The sequence below is a fragment of the Equus przewalskii genome, chromosome 15 (assembly GCF_037783145.1).
Source record: "Equus przewalskii isolate Varuska chromosome 15, EquPr2, whole genome shotgun sequence".
NCBI classification, from domain to species: Eukaryota; Metazoa; Chordata; class Mammalia; order Perissodactyla; family Equidae; genus Equus; species Equus przewalskii.
The window spans coordinates 67,977,141-68,001,932 of record NC_091845.1 but is presented as its reverse complement, the minus strand read 5'-3'; the positions used below and the strand labels follow the sequence as shown (position 1 = coordinate 68,001,932).

Below are 24,792 nucleotides of genomic sequence, written 5' to 3'. Positions count from 1 at the left end.
ATAAATTAAAGGTATTACCCACAGAAGTATCCCCGAGAGCAACAGCACGGATGGATGGAATGTCTAATTTCCAGGAAACTACAAGTGATTTACCTAGTATCGGTCAAGTGAAAGCTTGGGGGGACAGAACAACTGCCACCACTGGTGAGGCTGGAGATGGATGCAAAGACCAGATCTCTGAGGCCTTGCATGCCATACTAATGCTTCTAAGTGTGTCCTGTTGGATTTAGGAAGCTGTGGAAATTTGGAAACAGAATGCAAAAGGACATTCCAGGTAGATGCGCCACCCAAATTCCTTTCAATGAAGGACTTGTTGCCCCAGCTGCTAGGAGCGCTCTTGGTGGACGACCTTCAGCTGGGCCCCTTCAGGCTCTGCCATAGCTGCAGAGCTGACTCACTCGTGAGCATGCTCTTTCCAGGGCAGCCCACATCCAATGGCTGATGGAGGCCCAGCCATTTTGGGCCATCCTGGGGCAACTCTGACAATCTCTTTTAGTTCCAGAGCTCCCTGTGGGCTTGGCCAAGGCTGTCATCAGGATTGTTCTGCATCTCAGTTCAACTTCCCTTTTGGTCCATTCCTTCTTCTTCCTCTCCCAAACCAGAACTCCTAGAGGTGAGAGGGGAGCATCTGAGGCAGACAGCAAGGTCAAGCTCCTTTATGTCAACCAGGAAATTCCTTTCTTCTGTCTCAGCCTGTTCTCCTTCCCCTGTGGCTCTGACCTTCAGAATTCTCTGGTTGCAGCTAATGTTTCGGAATGAATGGAGTAGAACAAAAACAGCCCTAGCATTGGAATCAAAAGGAGTTCTAGGTCAGTTTCTGTTAGGTGTCTAGGTCAAGCCACTTCACTTCTCTGAGAATGGGAAGAACAACAGGAAAAATTGGGAAGAATAATGCCAATATCCATGATTTAGCGGTGGGAGAGGAGAAATACATGAGATAATGTGGGAAAGTGCTTTATAAACTGTGTATACACGGGTGGGGCTGAACTCTATCTCAAACAATAGTCAATTGCTTCTGCTCCTTGGTCACATTGTCTCTGTTCCTCATGGTTTTTCAAGTCACTTCTGCTGGGGTCAGAGGAGCTCTGTGGAAGGGTTATACCACTGCCTTGTAAATGCAAGGAGAACTGCAGGAGGACCTCACAAGTGTTCCAAGGATGGGAACAGCCAACACGCTTGAATGTCTCGTCCCAATGGCCCTATTATTATGGAATCATTGCCTTTGTTCCCAACTCCTGGACATGGGAAGGGCAGGGTGGGGATAGGTGGAAAACAGATAGATCACAGCTCCAATTGCATACCATCCTCAGGATAGGTAAGCCTGGCCCCTTTATGCCCAGGTAGCCGAGGTTATGCCTAAAAGAGAGAAATACACAACGAGCAGCTCTGCCAAGCAAGATGAACATATGCCATTTCACTCCCAACGTGAAAATGCTTTAGCCAAAATCAGTTACAATATAGTGTGTTCTGGAAGAAATTTTTTTAAAAAGATAGTATTCCAGGAATAGGAAAAACCTGGATTATATCAAAATGGTTACCTTTGAGAGAAAAGATTATGCTTGATCTATATTTCTTCCATGTGCATTTCTGTGTTTTACAAATTTGCTACCATCAATAGTTATACTTTTTGTGATCAAATAAAAATAATTGTCATAAAAATAGAATTTTAGTATTTCTATGATCATTTTGTATAAAGCTGGTTCCTAGCCCATCTCCAGTGTCATTGGGCCTAGAGAAGGAATAAAAAGGATTCCATAAATCACAGCTTTCATTATTGAATCAGGAACTTTCCAGAAGCAAGCTCCACTCTGGGTCCCTGGGGGGCAACCACCAGCTGCTTGTGATCTGTTATGACCTGAATGATTGTGTCCCCCACAAAATTCATATGTTGAAGTCCTGATCCCCACTGTGACTGTATTTGGAAATAGGGCCTTTAGGAGGTAATTAAGGTTAAATGAGGCCATAAGGCTGGGGCCCTAATCGGTAAAGTTAGTGTTTTCATAAGAAGAGACACAAGGGCTCCCAAATACTCTCACTTGCTCACTCTCTCTACAGAGGAAAGCCTACTTGAGGACTTAGCAAGAAGGCAGCCGTCTGCAAGCCAGGAAGAGAGCTCTCAGCAGGAACCAAATTGGCCAGCACTTTGATCTTGGACTTCCAGTCTCCAAAACTGTGAGAAACCAATTTCTGTTGGTTAAGCCACCAGTGTGTGTATTCTATGATGGCAGTCCAAGCAGACTAACACATGGTCCTGCAGAGGCCCCATGCCCGGCACCCTCAATACCAGCAGCTCTAGAATTCCACACAATGCCCAGTTCTGTCCTGAAGCTGGGCCCAAGTTCAGAGGCCTGGAGAATCAAGCTGTGAACTAGAGGAAGATCCTGCAAGATCACAATTATTCTCACAATTATTTTCACCCAAGATGAACCTAGACCATTCGCTTCATCTTTGCATCGACGACACCAGCCTTAATTGTTTAGTCACCAAGTTTTGAAGGACAAGAGTCACTGAAATTGATGACAAAGGATCGGTCCCATGGCAAAGTCACTGCTGTTTCCTCTCCATCAACTGTTATGTCACAAAGACTTCAGTGAGCAGGTATCACAAGCAGTGTCACACCAAATGATTTCATCAGCAATGCCTTTATTCTGACACAAAGTCGTAAGGATGAAATTTCACATTAGACGTCCCTTTTTCCAGACCTCCGCTTTGACTAATACTTTCGGGTTCTCTAGCGTTAAAAAAGAAATCAAGTTTAAACTCATTTCCAAAATAGTTTTTATTCATTGCTTACATTGATTTTTCTGTTGCTACATAGCCAAAAGAAGTTTTAAAGTAATCTTATAGGTCAAGTTCAAGTTTCTTTTTCACTCAGTTCTAAATCATTTAAATGACTTTCAAAAAAGTTTTGGTTACTTTCTGTAACTAGTAGAATGCAGTCCTTCTCATCACAAATCATCTGGCCTAAGCCCTGGCTGGCAGGAAAAATTCAGGAGGTTAGGAATCCGACCCCTGAGATTATAGAGCGGGTGTCATCACTCATGAGCAGTGTGGCCCTGTGTCAGGAAAGGTCATCTCGGTTTCATCAGCTATTACAACAGAGGCAGCAGTAATGAGGCTCGGCTGACTCTACAGGGGTTTGGGGACACAGTGAGCCTCGCATTCTTCCTTGGTTTCAAACCGGTTGGCATTGCCCCCACAGCTGCCATACCAGAACTGTTGGCAAGCCCGCTCTTCCTTGTCATAGTACCACTTCAGGACATAATCCTGGCACTCGCCTTCGACTGGATCCAGAGAACAAGGACCTGCAACAAAACAAATAGAGAGACAGCTGAATTTCGTGCCCGACCATGACAGGAAAGGAGCAATGGTTTGTAGTCACAGATCTAGCCTCACCACCAACCGGCTCTGTGACCTTGAGCAAATAACCTAACCTCTCTGAGCCTCGATTTCCTCAACTATAAAAGCAATATTTTTTTAAAAACCTACATCACAAAGTTGTTGTAAGGTGTCACATAACACATGTGAAAGGTACAAGACAGTTAGAGCTATTCTTTCGCACAGTACATGGCATATGGCAGATACACCAGACAATGTATAAGTGAGTGAGCGAATGAATGAATGAATAGAGCTTTCTGATACTGAGATCTCCTCACTTGCTTATTATGCTTATTTCCTTCTTTTTTCAAATCATCTCAATCCCTCGTCTAAGCCATCCAGCCTTTTAACGGCCGAAGCAAATCCAGCTTGTTTATTATTTACTGTAACCTGACAAGTTAAGATATCTAGTAAAAAAAAAACATGGTGTTCCTGGAAAATGAAAAATAGCATTGAGAGTCAACACGTTACAAGAGAGCAGGATCTGGGATGCCTTGAATTTTAAATCAGACATTAACTTTCCCAGGTATGTAACCTCTGCCTTCTAGGGAGGGGATTTCTCTGGGCACCCTTATATCACAGAAAATATTCCCATCTCAGGTCAGCCCTACAGTGCAGAATAACGGCAGCCTCCAGCTCATTTCCCTGGGCCTTCCAAGCCTCTGCAAATGAAATGTCTTCAGAAAGCAACAGTTAAAATTCATGGTCTGCTCCTGGGAAGCTGCCTACTAACCTCTCATTAGTATAATTAGCACAGATCAGTTTTCTTGAAGGAGTGACCAGATGTACTGGACCCAAGAGAGTGAGACGCACTGTTAGTGGGGTAAAGAGTTGATCATGGAAATTGTCCTATGCCTTGGCCTATGGCATGACTGACTCTGGAAGATGTAAGACAGCAAGCAGCGAGGGCCCAGAAGAAACCAGAGCAAATGCTTCTCCAAAAACTTGTCAGAGTCAACAGAAAAACACTCCAGTTGTGAACTTTTGACCATACTTTGTAGGTTCAACAGATGGATTTGGGCCTCAGTAATCAGGGGGCACCAACCCCTACCATTACGAACTGATTTCAACCTGACAAGCCAAGGACTTGTCCAAACAGATCATTCACTTTCCTAGTGAGACGTCACAGCTGTTGTCTTTAGAAGCCCCACCCTTGCCTCTAGTCTGGGAGACAATCAGGGGCTGCTTCCCCTAGTTTACTCTTCTGGAGCAGCGCTGTCCAGAACTTTCTGCGATGAGGGAACTGTTCCATATCTGCACTGTTTAATACAGTAGCCACTGCCTGTGTGGCCACTGGGTATTTAAAATGTGGCTATTGCAACTAAGGAACTGAATTTTTAGTTTTATTTAATTTCAAATTATTTAAATTTAAATAGCCAATGTGGCTAGTGGTTGATCAGCACAGCTATAGGTGAGTAAATCCTCAATGCTTTAAACTAATTATCTCTAAGGTATTCTTTGTAATATAACTCCCAGGAAACCTCAGAGTCTTAATTTTTCTTTTATCACAATGATATGGCATTGGGGGGCCAGTCAGTTTTCACCCAAGCAATTATTGCTAGCCCCCAATTTTACATTAGCATTATTTTTCCCATGAGTATTAACTTTTGCTTTCTTGGAAGAACCCTGCAGCACAGTCAATTTTACTCAAATAAGTCCATGGAATCCAGGAATTAAGGCAAGAAAAGGGAGAGAGAAAACATGGAGTTGGGGAGGTATGAAGAGTAGCCACAACGAAATGGCAATTTTGCCTACACTGGTTCTGTCTTCTGGTATTTATGTCTTATATTGTAGCCCTACTTGGAGGAGAAACCAAAAAATAGATCTGTGTGCTTTAGAGATAACACTGAAATTGAAAATATACCAAGATCAGCCTCGCTTCTGTGAAGAGACATGACACTCAACTAATTCTTCACAAGTAGGTGCAATAAAAAGTTGCAGGTGCTATGGCAGAATTCGGGCTAAGATACAGGGACACAAAGGAGGCCATAAAAATTTGATACTACCCGGGGGCCAGAAAGGACTCTAAGGAGAAGTGGAACTTGACCTGAGTAGTAAAAGATGAGTAGATGTGGTCCAGGTGGACACTGTGGAGAGAGGGGACGGGGACGGGCAGGCAAGGGTGAGCAATGGCAGGGAGACTTGGGATGAATAACAGGGCCTGAGAGGCAACTGCAAACAGCACAAAAGGCCTACGGAGGGAAGCAGCAGCCAGTGAGGTCCAGAGGCCCACTCAGGGCTGTAATCACGGAGGCCTGTGTGCCCTACCGCGGCACCCAGACGTTATCAGATAAACAATGGGGAACTATAGAAGAAGAGAAATGACACGACCATATTTGCATTTTAGAAGAAAATTAATTTGGTGTTCAGAAGGAATTGGCAGGAGGACAAATTGAAAGAAATGAGACTAGCTGGAGAGCACTGCAATTACACTCACAGGAAAGCCAAGGTATTAAGAGGGAAGACGTGGGGAAAGAGGATGGATCTGAGAGATGCTGAGGAGGAAGTCACACCAAGATCTGGTCACCAGCTGGAGGTGGGAGGTGAGGAGAGGAGAACAACTAGAGTGATGTTTGGTGTTGGCTTTCTACTCCTGGCCAATGGTGTTTTATTCCAGTAAAGGAACAAAGGAGGAGAAGGTTCGAATGGGAAAGACGAGTCCAGTTTCTTTACCTGAGTTTGCTGAGATGACTGTGGGCACGTGCAATGGTGCAATCTGGAGGGTAGTTGAATATACCGGTCTGCAGCTCAAGAGAGAGTTAAAGGTGGAAGATACTAATTTGGAGTCATCGGTACAAAGGGGACAGCTGAAGTTACAGTAGGAAAGCTTGCCCCAGTAGTGTGTGCAGTGCTTAGAGGACTGAAGAAAGGACCTTGGGGAAGGCATTGCACGCCTACCAGGAAATGAATGAAGCCCAAGTTTCAGGGATCCTCATTTGCATGAGCCTCTTCTAAATATTCACTTTTGTACTTAATTTTAATAATTTTATATTCTTTCATAAAATTAAAAGAAGGCCCCCTAAATTGTGTAAACTTCAGGTTCCATAAGGATCCCCCTATGAGGATGGACCTGGAAAGAGGAGCCCACAGAGAGGGACTGGGCAGAAGTAAAAGAACAAGATAAGAATGCTGTCTCTGAAGCCAAGAGAGGAGGAGAGTGTTTGAAGAAGAAGGTAGCGGTCAACAGAGGCCGTGTCTCAAGGAGCTCAAGTCAGTGAGGTGTGAAAGAGCCCTTTGGTCTTTCTTGGCAGTTCAGAACACCTTCGAAGACAAGGGCCAGCTCTTTTCTCTGACTGGAGGGCAGGAAGAGCGGGTGTGCAGCAATATAGGATGTTGGAGGAGGGTGGAGCTGGCCGCCTTTCTTTCTTTTGAAAGAAAAAACATAAGGGCATCTGCTAGAGGAAGAGACACGGAGGAAGGAGCTAGAGGACGTGGGGAAGTTTAGAGCGGCCCTGGAATGCGATGGGAGAGGGACTGGCCGGAGCCACGTTACAGAGCAGGTGGGACACTGTGGGAATCTTCAGGCCTCAGTTTTTGTCTGTGAATAGGGTCAGATTAGATGGATTTGATCAGCTCTCCTCCATCTCTTCACCTTAACTTTGTGGGGAGAGATGCCTCCGAGCAGCGGTCCTCACTCTTGACTGTTCATGGACTCACTGGGGGAAGTCCCAGCCCCAAAGATGATGGTTGAATCTGTCTGGGGTGAGGTCAAGGCACTGAGAATTTTTAAAGATTCCCAGGCGATTCTAATTTACAGCCAAGACTGAAAATCACTGCCTTAGTAACATTACCTAAGGATATTATACACTGAAAATATAATAATCAACAAGATAAGTTCTTCCATGCTTAACTTTTACTCTAAGGAGAGGAAACGTTACTGTCTGTGCTGGGAGTGCCTATTCCTCTGGCTATCTGGTTTTGTTATTTCCTTTGGACACGTGTTTGCTAAAAAGCAGGACATAACATCAACATCTTAACAGCTAACTTATATTGTATGCTTAGTATGCACCAAACACGTGAATTATCAAGTTTTATTCTCAAAACAACCGTGTGAGGTAGATATTTGCATTATCCCCACTTTATAGATCAGAAAGCCGAGGCACAGAAAGATTAAACAACTTCCCATGGCCACCTTGCTGGCAGCCCCAGATGGAGAGCATTTAAAACCTTCACACATTCAAAACCTCTGGGCAATTCTCTCTCATTTAGTCTAAGCAGGACTGACCACACCACTTGTTAGAATCTCTTTCAGCTATCTTTTCCCTCCTTTTAAAAACTTCAGAGTTAAATCCTCCCAAATCTCTTTCTGTGTTTACTGTTTTGCTTAATTTATTGATCCCATGGAAGAGGTAACAGGGCATTTGCATCACTACATGCTGTCATCCAAAACTGATGCTACAGTTGTTTTAGATGGATCCAAATGTTCCTTAAACATGGTCAGAACGCATGTGGCCACTCATGGAGGAAGGAGCCTCTACAAGCCAGTGCATTTTCCCTCAAGGTCAGGAGTATGTTTGCTATTTCTGCAATAGATCATTGCCTCTCCACAACGAAGCACAGACACTTCATAGGGTGCGCCTCCCCAATACTCCCAGAAATAGCCTCCATTCAGCCCCAGTGTTATGGTCAGATGAAAGGGAGCCTTTGTGTGTTTTCCTAATTTCTTTAGCTGCATACACGAAACTGTACATTTGGAATGAAAGTGTATTAAAAGCCAAAACATGCACGCTAACACAGTGCACAGCAATTTTTTTTTAAATAAAAATTTTAAAAAGTGAATTCAACCTAAAGAATAAGAAGTAGTTTGGTTCTTACCGTAGGCAGTGTCTGAATTTATTTTTTTTCCAGTTTCTTTTGGTTTTGCAGGCATTTCTGATTTATTTTCTTCAGCGGCATCTCCACTCTTTTCATAATTTTCCAGTGCTTCTTGCTGCATCATAGATGGCATTGTGGCTTTTCTACTTTCCTCTAGAAAAAAGTCTGTGGCTTCAAGTGCTTCCAAGTCATCAGCAAAGCCAGACATGCCAAACTGGCGCGCGGGCACCCTGTACGGAAACAACCCATGTCAGACTGCATAACCAAACCCTGGGGTGAGAGCTGGATTCCCAGTTCACACTGCTGGGCTCAGTAAGCTCTAGGTTTGGGTATTTCCTGATGGCTTCACTTGTTGCCTTAGCTATTTTCCTGGGTTTGCAGAGGTGTTTGGACAAACCTCAGAATAACATGCTTAGCATTATCAATTTTACCTTTGGGGCATGGGATGAGAGGATGGGGGGATGTGGCAGAACAGAAAATTTTCATTTTTTGCTTTTATACACTTATGTGCTCTTTGCATTTTTTATATCGGTCCTGTATTACTCTTAACATTAAAAAACAAGAAAAGAAAAATCAAACCATATCAGAGTTGTCAAACACAGGAGCAGCCTACCCCAATGGTTTGGGTCGGGTCAAGGACTGGCATTGCTTGTGACCTTTCTTTGGGGAGACAGTCTCCTGCAGGAGGCAGAGCCATGGGACAACCTCAGCTCTGCCCTTGGCCTACCTCTTGAGAGGTGTAATTCCTCGCCTCCGAGTGTCCCCTCGTTTCGGGCCCCCACATTCTTCAGTGAGCTCTGGGGGTGGGTACTGGTTTGTTCCACCTAAAAATAAAATTAAAGAATCAAATCAAATCAAGCATAAAATAATACAAAACTCAAAAATAAAATAAATTAAAATAAAGCATAAAAATAAAATATCCATTAAGATATAAAATTTAAAAGACATAAAATAAAGCAAAATATACAATAAAACTAAACAAAAATCCTCACAGAGTAAATACAAACTCAAATAAAACTTAAAACCAAAAAAAATCCATTGACATAAAATCAAAAAGATGTAAAGAAGCATAAAATAAATACAAAAATAAAAGCAAATAAAATCAAAAACAAAATAAAAACATAAAATGCAACCTATCATATAAATACTATAAAATAAAATCAAGACATAAAAGGATATAACAAAACATAAAATGCAACCTAACATCGTGAAACATAAAAATAAAGTAAAATAAGGGGTCGGCCCTGTGGCTGAGTGGTTAAGTTTGGGCATTCTGCTTCGGCGGCCCAAGGTTTCACAAGTTTGGATCCTGGGCCTGGACCTAGCACCGCTCATCAGGCCATGCTATGATGGCATCCCACACGGCACAACCAGAAGGACCTACAACTAGAATATACAACTATGTACTGGGGGGCTTTGGGGAGAAGAAGAAACAAAAAAGATTGGCAACAGATGTTAGCTCAGGTGCCAATCTTAAAAAAAAAAAGTAAAATGAAATTACAACAAACTAAAAAGTGATTCCTTCAGCCTGCTTCTCCCTCAAAAAACCACTAAGCCATCAGCCACCTATTGCACTTCTCTACTCCACCTCCTGCAAAGACAAGGAATCTAAAGTTCAGAGTAGTTCGCTGACCTTTCTAGGATCACACAGCTCACTACGTAGTGGCAAAGCTAGGACAAGAAGCAATTCTTTGGTCTTTGTACTAAATTGGAGAGGCAGAACGCTATGTCAATACTTCTGAGACGTCCATCAGACTCCCTTTATTCCTTCAGTGAGGAAGGGGGAGACGTCCCTCAAGGCTCCCAACAGGCTGTCACATCCACTTATAAACCCAGAAACTAACAAGCAAGGAGGGCAAGGCCTCACATGTCACAAGGCCCCCTGCATGAGCTGTTTTGGATTATGCACCTCTGGACAAAGCCCAAGACCATCTCCTGGAAGCGTGACCAGGATAACACGGCCGCCCGCCCCCAATCCCAGCAATCTCCATTATCATGCTAGGGATACAGATGTGGCACTGGCTGCCCCTAAATGGAGTTCAACTAGTTCTGATTGGAGGTGAGGATACTAGGACAGGAGGCAGGGAGGAATTCCACCCAGGTCACACTGTCACCGTGCCCCTTGATCTTCACTGTTGGTTTCATCCACCTAACCTGAGATGGGAAACCCGGGACTTCTGTCCTGTCTCCCTCACTTCCTGGCAAGTCTCTGAAGACTGGCAGCATCAGCATCACGTGGAAGCTTGTTAAAAACGCAGAATCTCAGGCTCCAACTCAGATCTATGGAGTCAGAACCCACATTTACGTGCACACGTCAAAATTTGAGAAGCGCTGTTATATATACACCTGGATTCTGGAGTCTGGATCACTGGCTGTTGTAATAACAATAACCACGCCCTACATTTGTACAGTACTGGTGCTTTCAAAGCCCCTCCGTGTGCATATTTGAATAGAGGCTTCACAAATAAGGAAAGAGATTGTAATTCCCATTTTGGTAAATGAGGAAACCAAGAGGTTAGGTGGAAACCCGAGGCCTCCCAGCCACCCGATGAGAGGTTCCACCGCTTGGCATGGTGTCAGAACAAGACAGCTCAAGGTTTTCAGGAAACAGGATGCTCTCTGGGGGCTCCTCAGAGGCTGTGAGGCTGCACACACCTCAGCTAGAGTGAAAGGGCAGTGGGCACCTACTCACCCAAATGCCAGGCTCTGACATTTCCTATCCCCACCCTACCCAGGGCATCTCTAGTGCTGGGGACTGCTCACGTTTTAGGAGATTCAGGAAGGCCCGGGTGAATCTGCGGGCGTAGGTCACCTCTGGGTCTGAGATTCCTTCAAGGCGCAGCAGGTGCTGCTCTGAAGGGAGGCTGGCCACGTGGAACAGGTCGGCCAGCTCGCGGGTCCCCACGCCTGGGCCCAAGGCCAGCACAAATAGAGTGATGCCCTTGCACTTGGCCTCCAGGGACAGAGTCTTTAGCTTCTCGCGGTCCCAGCTGCTGGTCTCGCTGGCCACGATGGCGAAGAGGACCCGCGCTCTCCTGGGCACCGGGGCTGCCAAGAGCACCTTCTCCAGCGTCCACTCCAGGGCATGTCCCAGGGCAGGGGCTCCGTTCAGGGGGCGGCCCAACGCCTCGCGGACATGCCTCTGCATCTGTGTCCGGTGGCCGTAGGAGGTCAGGTGGAAGCCCTCGAGCACAGGGGGGCGCCCGGCGCCCGGCAGGAAGCCAGGAGTGGTGTGCATCACCAGGGCTGCGCGCGCCCCACTGGGGGACGTGCTGGGCTGCACAGCCACCTCCAGGTCGTCGAGCACAGCGTCCACTAGCCTCAAGGCGGCGCGGTACTCGTCGGCCCCAACGCCGTGGGAGCTGTCCACCACGAATGCCACGTCCACGTCCACCGCCAGGGGCCCGGAAGTGCCCAGCCTGCACTCTGGGGCTGGTCGGCACTTGTCTGGGGAGGAAGCACGAGGAAAGGCCAGAGTTAAACAACGCATCCCTTTCCTTTCTGTGCAAACACGTTTCCAGGCTCTCGTTAAGGAGAGCTGGGGCTGAGCGCTGCCTGCACTGTGTCGACAAGGCAAGCCAATGGGCGCTCTGCGTGCCCGTTTTTCAGAAGAAAGAATCGAGAAGATCTGATTGCACATTTAATGTTTTTAACCACTAAGCCATATGGCTTCGTAATCTCTAGGTTCACAGACACTCGTCTGGTTCAATGCAGGCTCTACCTCTTACTGGGTGAGTGAACTTGGGCAAATACTCAGCCTTCCCTGTGCCTCAGTTTCCTCTTCTGTCAGATGGAGATAATGATAATAATAGTACCTACCTTATGAGGTTGTTTGTGAGGTTTAATTAAAAAATGAGTTCTATGTAAGCTTGGAACAAGGCCTGGTGAATAGTAAGAGCTCAAGCTCAGTCAACAGCAGCTGTGTTCATGCTTCTGCAGGAGAGGGAACTGGGGCCCAGAGAGAGCACGTGTCTCATCACCAAATGAGAGGATGGATGGGAAAGCAGCTCATCAACTCTAACACACTCTACAAATGGCACTTACTGTATTTGACTGGAGCAAGTTCTCAGAACCAAATCTCTCATGGCAGTGTTAGGTCTTAGTGTGGATCAAGTAGAGGGAACAATTAAATCCCCTTTTGATTTCCCCTATAGGACTCAGTCTGGCCTGGGCTTGATGACGAGAGCTCTTCACATGGAGCATCCACAGGTTTCAGCACAAAGTTCTCTCTGGCACAGGCTGGTGTGGGGTGTGGGATATAGTGATGGAAGCTGGAGACACAGAGACCTTGAATGACTTGCCAGTATCCTGCTGGTGGTCAACGGCAGTTCCAGGCCTATAACCCAAGACTCTTGACCCTTAGTTCAGTAGTCTACTCTTCACACTAAGGTGCCACTGAGGAAGGAACACAAGCCCAGCCATCTATAGGAGCCTGGCAGGATAGGAAAGTAAGCAGAGCAGGCCAGGGGTAAGACGATAGAGAGGGGAAGGGACTGTGGGGCACTAGCAGACACTTCCCCCATTAAAAAGGGGCAGGCATAACTCAGCTGTGACTGTGGCCACATGTGGCCATGACTGTGGCCACAAAGGAATGCAGTGTCTGTGATTCTCAAGATTATTCTGACTTCTTAAGAAAAATTGGAAATCTGGACTTAATAAGAAATCCTCAGATTCCCAGACTGCAAATACACGTCTGCAGAGCAGACCTGGTCTCTGGTCACCAGTTCATTCATCCTGTTCTAAAGACATTAGTCTGGCCAGAAATGCTGTCCAGGCTTACCATAGCAGAGAGTGCAGCGGGCCACATGCCCCACGTCCTGCTGGCCCTTGGTCTCCCAGACAAACAGGTGAAATCTGTTGGCTCCATCCATCTAAGCCGAATACATACACAAGTTTATCATTAGCTGAATTAAATTTCAGGCCATGTTTTTCATGCTTTTTCCAATTCAGATGAGAAAAACCTTAGTATGCTATTTAAAGACGAATATATATAATTATACATGTATATAGAATTTAGCGTTATCTGTTACAGTTATTTATAGTCATTTAGTTCTTTAGTTCTAATATGGAAGTTGGACTAGCATTGGTGTGGGTACACGAGCTGTGGGTCTTCACACTCCCAATGTGTGAAACTCAGCCAGCATCATGCTGAGTTGGAATGAGGGTAAGGGAGTTGAGGGTTCAATCATTGATAAGTTTCTTAAATCTTTACTGATTGTCCACAGTAAACAAGGTGCGGTGTGGTGGGAGTTAAACACAAACAGGCAGACCCTTCAAGGAGGTGGTCGTATAGGTCGTATACCGTTAGAATGGCAAGAGGTAGATACTATAAGGGAGGTCCCTCTAGAGTATTCCTGGTGTTCAGAGCTGGGACTTATCAAAACCAGAAGGCAAGAGTAAGGAGGAATCGGGGAAAGCTTTGTAGGGATGGCAAATCTGTTTATCTCCTTCACTTAACCTTTCCAATTTAATAACTGATATCAAATAGTAATAATAGCAATAAGAAATCCGAAAAGGTCCATGTGACAACTGGTTAGATAATCAATAAACCCATTCCCTCTTCTTCCTAGGGCTAAAAGTAGACTACATTTCCCACCCTCCCTTGCAGTTAATTGGGACCATATGCTGGGGTCTAGCCAATGGCATGGAGGTGGAAGAGATATGTGCCATTTCCAGTTCATAAACTATACTGCACGGCTCCCTCGGCCCTCATCCGCCAGCCAGATGTAGAGGATCCAGAGAAAGGTTTTGAGGCCCTAGGGTATGATGGGGCCACTGAAAGAAGCAGCCCAGGTCCTGAAATGGCTGCATGTAGCAAAACTCTCCTCCGGTCCACACACACCCCCAAGGACCCACATTCACTTGTGAGAGATGGCAGAAATAAGACCTACTGTGTTAAGCCATTGAGACTGGGACATGAGTGCTTTCACAGTTAACCTTCCAAGACTAATACAGGGACTAATACTATTTGCAGGATTTCCACCTCATGATGAAATTAGGAATGCTTTCCAATTATTTCTCTCAGGACATGAGGTGTGGTTTGCAAAGAGGTGGCTATCCTAGCTTAGTCACATCCATCTCTTTGCTCTCACCAAAGCATGTAGGACAGGGCCCCATTGAGGGTCAGCTCCTCCTCCTTCATCCCTGTGGCCAGGACCAAGCAGGCTCTGGACCGTCCTTTGGTAACAAGGTGCTGGGGACCCGCAGATGTTGTGCTAGCCCTCAGGGAGATAGATAGGCAAGGGTTACTTTGGAAAAGAATTTTCTGTAACACATATTCCTTATGGGGCCCTTCACCCTTTCTGCTTGGGACTGCAGCGTATCCCAAACCTTGTCTCTCACAGTGAGCTTACTTGAAGGAAAAACCCTCGTGAGGAAAGATATATAGAGTTGAACTTTTGTAACTAATTCTACTAATTACATTAGTTGAACTAATGCAACACATACAAAAAAAACCATGGGAAGGTTCCTAAGTCTCCTGAGAAGAAAGGCAAAACTTTCTTCTCTCTCGTTCTTCACATGGCAAAGGCAACCTTAAATTATGCTTTTTCCTGACCTAGAAATTCAAATCGACCAAGGCTGATTAAACAGCTACTACCTGAAAGTCTTAAGAAGCCATGTGGAGCTACAAAAATGACACAGCCACACCTTCAAAGAGCATAAACCTAAGTGGAAGGATAGAAAAAAAACCATGGGAAGGTTCCTAAGTCTCCTGAGAAGAAAGGCAAAACTTTCTTCTCTCTCGTTCTTCACATGGCAAAGGCAACCTTAAATTATGCTTTTTCCTGACTTAGAAATTCAAATCGACCAAGACTGATTAAACAGCTACTACCTGAAAGTCTTAAGAAGCCATGTGAATTGTCCATTTTCGAGAAAGCAATTTTCGAGAAAGAAAGAGGTCCGATAATATGTTTCAGGAACACAGGAAGAGGAGATTCATTTCAAGGGGAAGGGATAGAGGGAACCTGATGAAGAGAATGGCATCTGGCACATTTGAGAGAATGAGTAGGATATGTACGTGGCAAAGATGCAGGGAAAAATGTTATAGTGTGGAGGAACAGCATGTACAAAGGCCCCGAGGTAGGCAGTGGTTATCTATAGAATTCTTCTCAATGCCCCCCTGCCCAGAGATTAGAGGACACCCACTTCTGATGTGCAGCTACAAAGCACATCTGAAACCCTGGAACTCCTTTCCAGATGGAGGAGGTCGACATGAAGAATGAGTGCAGATCTACTGCACGTGGTCATCATATCTGAGTATTGACCAAACAAAGGGACCTAACTAATCATCAACGATTAGAGAGAACAGAACAGCGTAGGCATGGATACGTTACATCGATAGCTTTATTGGAAATCACATGAGACAATTTGGATTCACAGCAGTGTTCCAGGAGATATGAGGAGACTGGGCTAACCCTAGGAGCTTCAATATCACCAAGAGTTGTGGAGAAATGCTAAATTCGTGTGCGCTATTTTTAAATCACAGGAAACGTAGATGAAGTGTGTTACAAAATGCAGAACTTGCATGAATTTTTAAGATAATATGGAAGACTTGAAATAATTCAAACGTTCCCCTAAGTTTGTACAAAGGAATGGTTCATGGGGAAAGTTCTAGGCAGCACAAACGGATTAGGTGTCAGAATCCGAGTCCTAATCTTGAACTGCCATAATTAGCCGAGTGACCTTGAACAAGCCGCTGGCCTCAGCTGCCTCAGTGATGGAGTTTTATGTAGGAGTCAATGCCTCTGAGTTTTCTTTCTGTTTGAGCACAGCCTGGCCCTGAGGTACTGCCTTCTGGATTTGCCTCTTGTTCAGGACACTGTGTTACCTTTTGTACTCTGAGCAGCTCAGAGGATGTAACTCTTCCATCTGTTGTTCTGCTTGTTGGAAAATTACCAAATTCAACTGAACTGGAAGAGCTACAAAACTTGCATCTTTTTAAAACTTTTCTTAGGAAGAATAATTCTGTGATCAAGCTGAAAATTTTCACTGTCCTTGCAAAAATAATATCGTGGCAACAAGTACACAAAACCACAGCGGAACCCCACAGGGAATTATGATTCAGCGTAGATGCATCTGTACCTAGTTGTTCTTAATTATCATTTAATTACTTTGACTGTGGACTTGCCAGCATGGTCCTAGTCACTAACAAGGTGGACAAGACAAAGCCTGAGAAAGCTCAAGCAGAAAGAGAGTGTGGGAGGGAATCCAGCAGAAGGCGAGGAGAAAACGGGCCCTTTGAATCCTGCAAACTCCCCTCAGTGCTAGAGAAGGCAATTTCAAACCCATGGACCTTAAACACAAGCCCAGCGATCTGCTGGAGGCTCAGAGCTTTACTGTAGTTTAAATCAGCACTTCTGGCGATTTCCTCAACCAACTTCATTCCTGAATGTCCAGTTGTGGTCTGTTAGAACTAGCTATGTACTCACAACAGGAGTGTATGGAGGGGACGAGGATGCAGCATGGGGATTTGCATCAACAACCCCTTTTGTTGAATAGACAGATATTTTCTCAAAGGATATAGACAACCCTCAAACCTCAGCCACCAGTATTAAAGGACTCCCCACAAACCAGGAGCTGGAGGGCCCCATAGGTCCTCAGCTGCTGTTCTAAGCTGCCAGAGGCCATGAGACAGTGTTTGTTCCTGGAACTGGGTTGGGGGAGGCTCTTGGCTTGGCCAGATGGGAGTAGAGGGGAAGGAAGCCAAAGCTGGGAGGATGATTTGCCTTGGACAGAGGAAGAGCTAACTGGACCCTAAGGAGGGAGAGTTAGAAACCATCTGGCATCCAGTTGAGGTAAGGGTTTGGGGAACAAGAAGGGAAAACTGAAAAAAGTAGGGGAAGGAGGCAGAAGGAGAGAGTTGTCATGCAACTTGTGACTGCCTCCAGGAGCTGAGTCCAGTTTTGGCTCCTGCCAGCTGGCACTGTCCCTCCGAGAACCAACTGACTCCTCCTGGACTCCCCAGCAACTATTAGCGTCCAGCACTGGATTGAGGTGTCAGGTGGCAGAGTGGGACTTGGGAACCTGACATAGCGGAGTGCAAATTCCAGGACTATGTAGTTTAGAACAAGTTGTTCCACCTCTGACCTTCCTTTACCTCATCTGGGAAACATAGATTATTATTATTAACCTGTAGGATAGTTATGAGGATCAGACCAACACTCCTCAAACTTTACCGTTCATGCAGACCATCTGGGGAACCTGTTAAAAATGCAGAGCCTGATTGATTAGATCAGGGGTGGAGCTTGAGATCCGGCATTTCTCACAAAGCTGGGCGATGCTGATGCTGCTGGTCCCAGGACCACATTTTAAGTAGTGAGAAGTTAAGCTGTCAAAGCATGAAAAGTACGTCGCGTGGTGGTTGGAACTTCATAGGCCCTCACTAAATGGAAGTTATCCAATTTAATAAATAGTTACTGGACAAAGGGGCACTCTTAAAGACCTGGTGAAGACGGTGATGATAATGGCCTACACTGAGTATACACACGGGAAGTGCCAGATGTCCCCGTAGGAACTCTCTCTTAAAATTCTCACAACAAACTTGTGAGTTTATCCTCATTTTACAGCTGAATAAATTGAGGCCCCACTGTCAAGTAACATGTCCAGATTACAAAGTGGACAAAGCCAGAGTTTGAAGCCTCTTTGCCTAATTCCTTCCCTCGGTTGTTGATCCTGGCCCTAGGAGAGTAACAATCTAATGGAAAACAGCAGCCCACAAAACCTCCACGGCGGGTCATCCTTGGCCTCAGAAAGGGCCTATCTGGGCAACTCAACAGTTTCTTCAAAAGAAAGAATGTCCTCCTGGAACTTTTCTAATTTTATGCCAAAATTGAAAATTACCCAAAAAATCCCTTTGGCCTTCCTCTTAATGCTTTCATGAGTTTGTTGTTGTTGTTGTTGTTGTTGTTCTGTCTCCATGATAGCCAACATTCCATTCTTTGGATTTTTTTTTTCAAGAGCAATACACAGAAACAGAAATAGAGCCAGTTCATAGGTTTATCTCATAGTATTATTATAAAGATAAAATGAATACATGGAAAGAAAAAACTTCTAAACTCTTCTTTTCCTATTTTTGAATTTTGAATTCAAAATCTCATTGCTAATGGGAATTCCAGACCTTGAGCAAGTTGTTTGACTTCTCTGTGTCTCAGTTTCATCAACTTAAAAATGGGCCCATAATAATAGTTTTGTCACTGGGATTTTGTAAGGATTAAATGAATCAATAAGTGGGAAGATCTCAGAACAGTGCCTGGATCCATAAACGTGAGTTACTTTCCTAGGGATTATTTCAAGGGAACATGTGCTAGACTGTTTATAAATAAAAATGAAATTTGAAAAAGAAAAGAATTCACAAAGTTCATGTTATTGTTCTAGATATTTTATACCACCCAGTAATTTTCTCGTCTGAATAAATGTTCTTTTAAGCAATGCTCAGAGTATGCAACAAGATATTACTGAACATTTCAGTGCAATTACAGAATTATTTTTAAATTGTTAAACATTGACCATTTATTTACTGATTAGTGAACTCCACAACCAAATTAAAATTTCTAATAAAGTGTATCAATGGTAAAAAAAACAAAAAAAGAAAAGAAAAATGAAATTTGAAACCCGACACACAAATTGCATTTTCCCTGTAATTCTCAGCTTTTTCATTTTAAAAAATGGGCAAATAAAGTCTTCTGTTTTGAGACACAAGGCAACTGGACAGTTCTTAACAATGAGATTAGGCGCAAATAGTCCAAATGCTATAACTGTTTTATTTAGGGCTAATATGACTCAATGGATGGCTTAAAAATCTTTTCATTATGCCCCACAGCCTCTGAGCATGTTTAAATGGACTGAGAAGTTAGGGCAACTGTTTATATAATCATTTCAAATTGAACCACCATCATTTTTCCAGAAGCAGCATACAGGTGTTGTTCTGAAAATAAAATAATATAGAGATGAAAGACAAAGCCTATGGATGGTCAAAGAGAGCCCTCAGGTAGATAATTCAGAAGGAGCCTTGTAGGATATTCCCACTCTCCTGCCTGGATTCCCACAAGGATACAGCACAGAGTGGAGGATGCTAAGGGCTGCAATATGCCCAGCTGTGAAGAAATTAGGATTTTCTGAAAGACCCTGAGGAGGGGGTTGTTGTTTCTATGGTTTCTCTCCTTGCCAGTGTCACCAGAAATGAGGTCATTCATTACATTTGATCTGGAAAGCACCATTTAACATCCTTTCTACACTGTTAAATTTAAGGTACAGAGGTGTCTCCAGGCATCCTGGGCAAGAATATGTCCAAGAAATGGAGAGGAGAGTGGATAGAAATGACAGAACTGAGGTCCAAGTATATGTAAGCTGGCAAGTTCTTTTCACACACCATTACATCCCTTCATTTGGAACATAAGGCAGCTTAGAGGGCAAGAAACTCTTGACAAAGGATCATCAGCTCGCTGTCTACCCAGGATCCCCTCTCAGAGAGCAGAGCTGATGAGCATTTGTGCCGATGTAACTGTACCCTGAGTAACACTCTCCAAATGTTAGGGAAAATGCCTTTTTAAAAATAGATAATTACACCCCGAAGGGAGCCTAGATAACATGTAGTTGTGACCCTCTCTCCCTTTTAGAGCTGAGCAAAATGAGACTCAGAGAGATGAAGAGATTTTTTTCCAGAGACACCTCATTATTCATAAAAGAGCCAAAGATAAAAGCTACATCTCTAATTTAAACTGTTATTTGTTAATACTCTGAGTTTATTGATCCATTCAGGAAGTTATTGAGAGCTGCCTCTCACCAGCCCATCCCTGTCGGACATCCCTCTAGGCGAGAGGGATGGAGCAGTGAACCAGGCACTTACTTATCCACTGCATTTTAACTTTGTTCTCAGAACCCAAGATATTTAGCGCATCGTTCCCAACTGTTTGCAAGCTATCACAGTTTTACCTATTGATTGTTAGAAGCATATTCACAGCTGTGTCAACAAATCTGTCACCTACAACTTCTATCGTGTACTCAACCTTAAGGGAAAATTAAACGGTCTAGCACAGCTAAGTTAATTAGCTATTAGGTTGAACCATATGACATTTCCATTTTTTTCCTGTCAAAACAGTTGAATATTGGCAATGTCACATGGCTCAACCTGACATTCATAAGCATCCTGGAATCTCTTAAATAGAGAATTGCCCTTCATTTTGATAAATCATCCCAGATATTCCATGAGAATGTGCTACATGAGTTTCAGTTAGAAAAGTAAAGTCTGGAGAAATTGTGGCGAATACACACACTCAAATACTTCAGAACAGCAGTAAAAAAGAACAAGTTACCCATGTACACAACATGGTTGAACAAGAATAGACATTATGTGCAGTGAGAGAAGCCAAACACAACAGAGTACGTGCTATAGGATTCAACTGATATGAAGGTTCAGAAGAGAGCAACTGATTTGATTGTGATGGAAGCCACACTCTGGGGACTGTGTGGTTTGGGAAGGGACACGAGGAAAACTTACAGGACGCCCAGAGTGCTCAATATGTTGAAGCACATCTTGGTCACAGGGGTTTAAACATATATAAAAATCCATCCAGCTATACACTTAAAATCAATGCCCTTCACCTGCTTTCTTATATGGGCATGTATTTTACGCCCCAAGTGAAAAAAAAAAAAAGAAGGCAAACTACATTCTATGGACCCTCATGATACAATTTAACATAGTGGTTAAGCATAGATTCTGAAGGCCGATAACATTGGTCTGCCACTAACTAGACATTTGACTTTCAGTGGTATACTTAACTTCTCTAAGCCTCAGTTTTCTTATCTCTGAATTGGAGATATACAATGACACGTACCTTATTGAGTCTGGGGGGTAATTAAATAAGATAATGCTTATGAGGCACACAGCACAGAATAAGTGCTCAAGAACGGCCAAGTCAGTACTAGTAGCGGCACTGGTAGCAGAGTCCATAAAGAGACACGTACTCCCTCATGCATGCACATCAGTCTCTGGGGAATTCTTCCCCTGCACAGCTCTCATTCCTCATGTGGTCCCTGATGGGGGAGTAAGAACCAGGCACTAACCCCCGCCCCCCGTGTCCCTGCCCACCAGCGGTTCCCCCGCATACCAGCAGAGCATCTGGGAGGTTGTGCTCCTCTGTGAAGGCGATGACTGCAGGGATGATGTCCAGTGCACTGAGCTCCAGTGTGGCAGTACTGATGGAATCTGTATCACGGGCCCAGCCCGCCTGGAAGAACACAGCCACATTCCTCGTGAGCAGGCCTGAGCGCGCACGTTTGAATACGTGTCTTGCTACAAACCTCATGGCGTCCCCAAGTTTCCTGCTGCCAGATGACACTTCCAGGGGGATTTTCCTGACCGCTTGCAGGAGCGCAGGCTTCCTCTTGTAGTCTGAGAAGCGAATCAGGTAATCTGTTTTGGTGTTGTACGAAACAATGGACACTCGGGCACCTGTTGGGCAGTTACTCTCACTTATTTCCATCTTCATCAACAGAGATAATAAAATGTCTCTCATCCTCTCAAAATCCAACTGGGAGACATCATTTGACATGTCCAAGGCAAAGACCACTTCAGTGGGGAACGCTGGACATTTGGAAATACCTTGACACAATGGATACACAGATTTAAGACTTTCTGTAACGCCTCTAAACAGGTGAAGATTTGACTGAATAAGAAATATTACTTACCTGTTGAACAAGCTGGAAGGGAAATTATTTTGGAGAGAAAAGAAGACGTCGTTAGTTTACATGGGCAGAGGCATGTTTTCCACTTGAGTGCTTCAACATGAAAAACCACCTCCTCTGAGAAATTCAAGCAGTGGCCTTCTCCAACTCCTGCCTGAGTGTGGCAGAGACCTCTGCTTGCTCCACAGTATCCATTCTCCCATTGTTCTAAAGTGCTAGAACCCCAGTCTCTGGCTGGGCATATGGCTGCGTAGGACAAAGGCTACATTTCCCAGGGGGGTGGCCATCTTGCTAAGTTCTGGATAATAGAATAAGAAAAATGGTAGGTACAACTTCGAAAAAGTATCCTTCTCCTTTCCTTTCCTGATGACTGAAGCCTGACAGACATCTTAGATCAGGAGGAGATTTGGGAAACAGAGCACCCTCGCCCCCATGGCAGAACAAGAAAATATCAAGAGCCTGCATCCCTGTGTTCAGCGAGGAGCTCCGTATCAACACTGGACGGGCTACTTCCAGGTTTTGATTTGAGAAATACGTTTGTCACTGCTATTGAGCACTGAGGTCACACTGTACTGAACTTACATCTAACTAATACACTGAGCTATTCTGAAACTATATATATATATATATATATATATGTATACACACACACATATACATACACATATACACACATACCTAAAACTATCTATATATATAATATACAATATATATTAATTATGTACTATATAAGCATGTGTACAAAAGTAATATATTTTCATGGAAACTATTAGAAAACAAAAACTTAAAATTACCCTTCATTCATCATATATATGTTTGAGTAGATATATATATAATTTGTTTCAACTTATTTTATAAAACTTGGAGCTCAGGATATATTCTATTCTCCATCTTCTTTCACTTAGTATCTCAGGAACATCTATTTTTTTTCTGTCAAGAAATTTAGAGCAATATCATCTGGTCTACTAGAGATGTCTCATGATTTCTTCTGCCAACATCCCTTTTGATGAGTGCACTTGTAGATATACCTGTGCATCTTCTGTCCAACCCAGCCCTCTATAAAGCTCTGTAATTGTGGCCTTGTATGCATTATCCAATTGCTCTTCAGGAAGGTTGTACCGATTGACATTCCTACCAGCAATGTGTACTTTTATACATTTCCCACGTTTGGATACGCATTTTTTTGTCATTTAAAAAATACTTCCAATTTGAGAAATAAAAAGAGTATCTTATTTTAAATTGCATTCTTTGTCTTCTTGTGAGGTCGAACATTTTTACGGGTTTACTGTTCATTTGTATTTTTTCTTCTCTGAATCGTCCATTCAGGTGTTTTGCCCATTTTCAGTCTAAGAGTTTTTTATATTTAGCAAATATGAAATATCTGTGTTTGCTGATGAAAATGACTGAGTAGCAATAATTTTATATATTTCAACATGATAGAGAAAGGAAGTTAGGTCCTTTGCTTGGGTCCACTGCTTATATCGCATATATTTTTTCCCATTTTTCTGCTTGCATTTGACTTCACAGGGCTCTTCAATGAAAAGGGGGTTTAGCTTTTCACATGGTCAACTCTGACACTCTTTTCCTTTGTGGTCAAGAGGATGGTATTATTCCTTATGATTTCCTAGAAAAAGGATTCCATAATCTCCCTGAACAGAAACTGGATGGGGATGGACAGTATACAGAAGAATCAGAGTAAGAGAAGCAGATGATTGTGGAGAAAACCTAAGCTCCCAAACTAAGCACTTTGCCAAGTCAGTGTTCTCTCCCTGTTGCCAGTAAGTGGAGAAATATGTATATCATAGGATGCAAATATCCTGGGATACATATCCTGCAAATTTACTGAAGACTGCAAATAAGTTCTAATCTGGGAATGTGAGAAAATATTACCTAAGATTTGATGATTCATATTTCCATTTCTAAAACATGAATGTAAATAAAATAGGACACATTTCTTATTGAAGGCTCACTGTTGATTCCTCTTGTTTGAATGGATGAGATGAAAAGAACAAAGCTTCTCTTTTCCTGTTTCGTGATAAGAAGCACCAAAATGCAGATATGCAGATGCGCAATCATCATTGGCATTTCATGAGGCACCGTATTGTACGATGGAATTTTTCTTCACCATTGAGATGACACGCCTTTTGATCACTTCATTTCTGAGACCACATTGGGGAAGATTATTTACCCAAGGGGTGACTGAGCTGAATATATTAATTTATAAGAGCATTTCGTGATGGACAATGGCACCTCTCAAACCTCAACCAAATCCACGAGTGACTTATGTCCTCAGTCCATGATCCATCCCCACTTCACATCACTGGCTCCTTTTGAGCCTTTCCCAAACAACTTACGGCAATTTTCTTGCATGAAATTGATGATTTCACACGGCTGTTAGAAAGATGGAGAAAGGAAAAAGGAAAAAGTATTTAATTTGAAGCATATTTCTCCTCACCCTCATGACTTAGAAATGTCATATGGATGTTATCAGTGCCTATCTCAAGTTTTTTAATCTACAACAGAAAACCTTGAAATTGTTAAAGCAGATGAAAGTTTCCAGCAGTTCTATTTCTGGATCCAGTGGATATTTTAAAACATTTAAAGCATCTTGTATACAATATAGTGCCCATATTATTAAAGGTAGATAGATAAGGGGCTGGCCCCGTGGCTGAGTGGTTAAGTTCATGCGCTCCACTGCAGGCGGCCCAGTGTTTCGTTGGTTCGAATCCTGGGCGCGGACATGGCACAGCTCATCAAACCACGCTGAGGCAGCATCCCACATGCCACAACTGGAAGGACCCACAATGAAGAATATACAACTATGTTCCAGGGGGCTTTGGGGAGAAAAAGGAAAAAACAAAATCTTTAAAAAGAAAAAGGTAGGTAAGAGGAACTCTTTTTAAATTTGCATCACAA

The 24,792-nt window shown here is 43.6% G+C and overlaps 1 protein-coding gene across 1 annotated transcript in view; it reads right to left on the bottom strand.

Annotated features, from left to right (window-relative positions):
• Window positions 1–2,636: 2,636 nt before the first annotated feature.
• The window catches only part of LOC103550800 (collagen alpha-4(VI) chain-like), a 103,480-nt gene continuing 81,324 nt past the window's right edge, over window positions 2,637–24,792 (bottom strand). The window contains exons 31-38 of the mRNA XM_008519871.2: window positions 24,231–24,267; window positions 21,880–21,891; window positions 21,300–21,793; window positions 12,974–13,064; window positions 10,957–11,640; window positions 8,921–9,017; window positions 8,194–8,423; window positions 2,637–3,305 (exon numbers count right to left, since the gene is read on the bottom strand). Of these exons, the coding sequence (XP_008518093.2) occupies window positions 3,130–3,305; window positions 8,194–8,423; window positions 8,921–9,017; window positions 10,957–11,640; window positions 12,974–13,064; window positions 21,300–21,793; window positions 21,880–21,891; window positions 24,231–24,267 (1,821 nt within the window). The 3' untranslated portion in view covers window positions 2,637–3,129. The remainder of the gene's footprint in view (window positions 3,306–8,193; window positions 8,424–8,920; window positions 9,018–10,956; window positions 11,641–12,973; window positions 13,065–21,299; window positions 21,794–21,879; window positions 21,892–24,230; window positions 24,268–24,792) is intronic.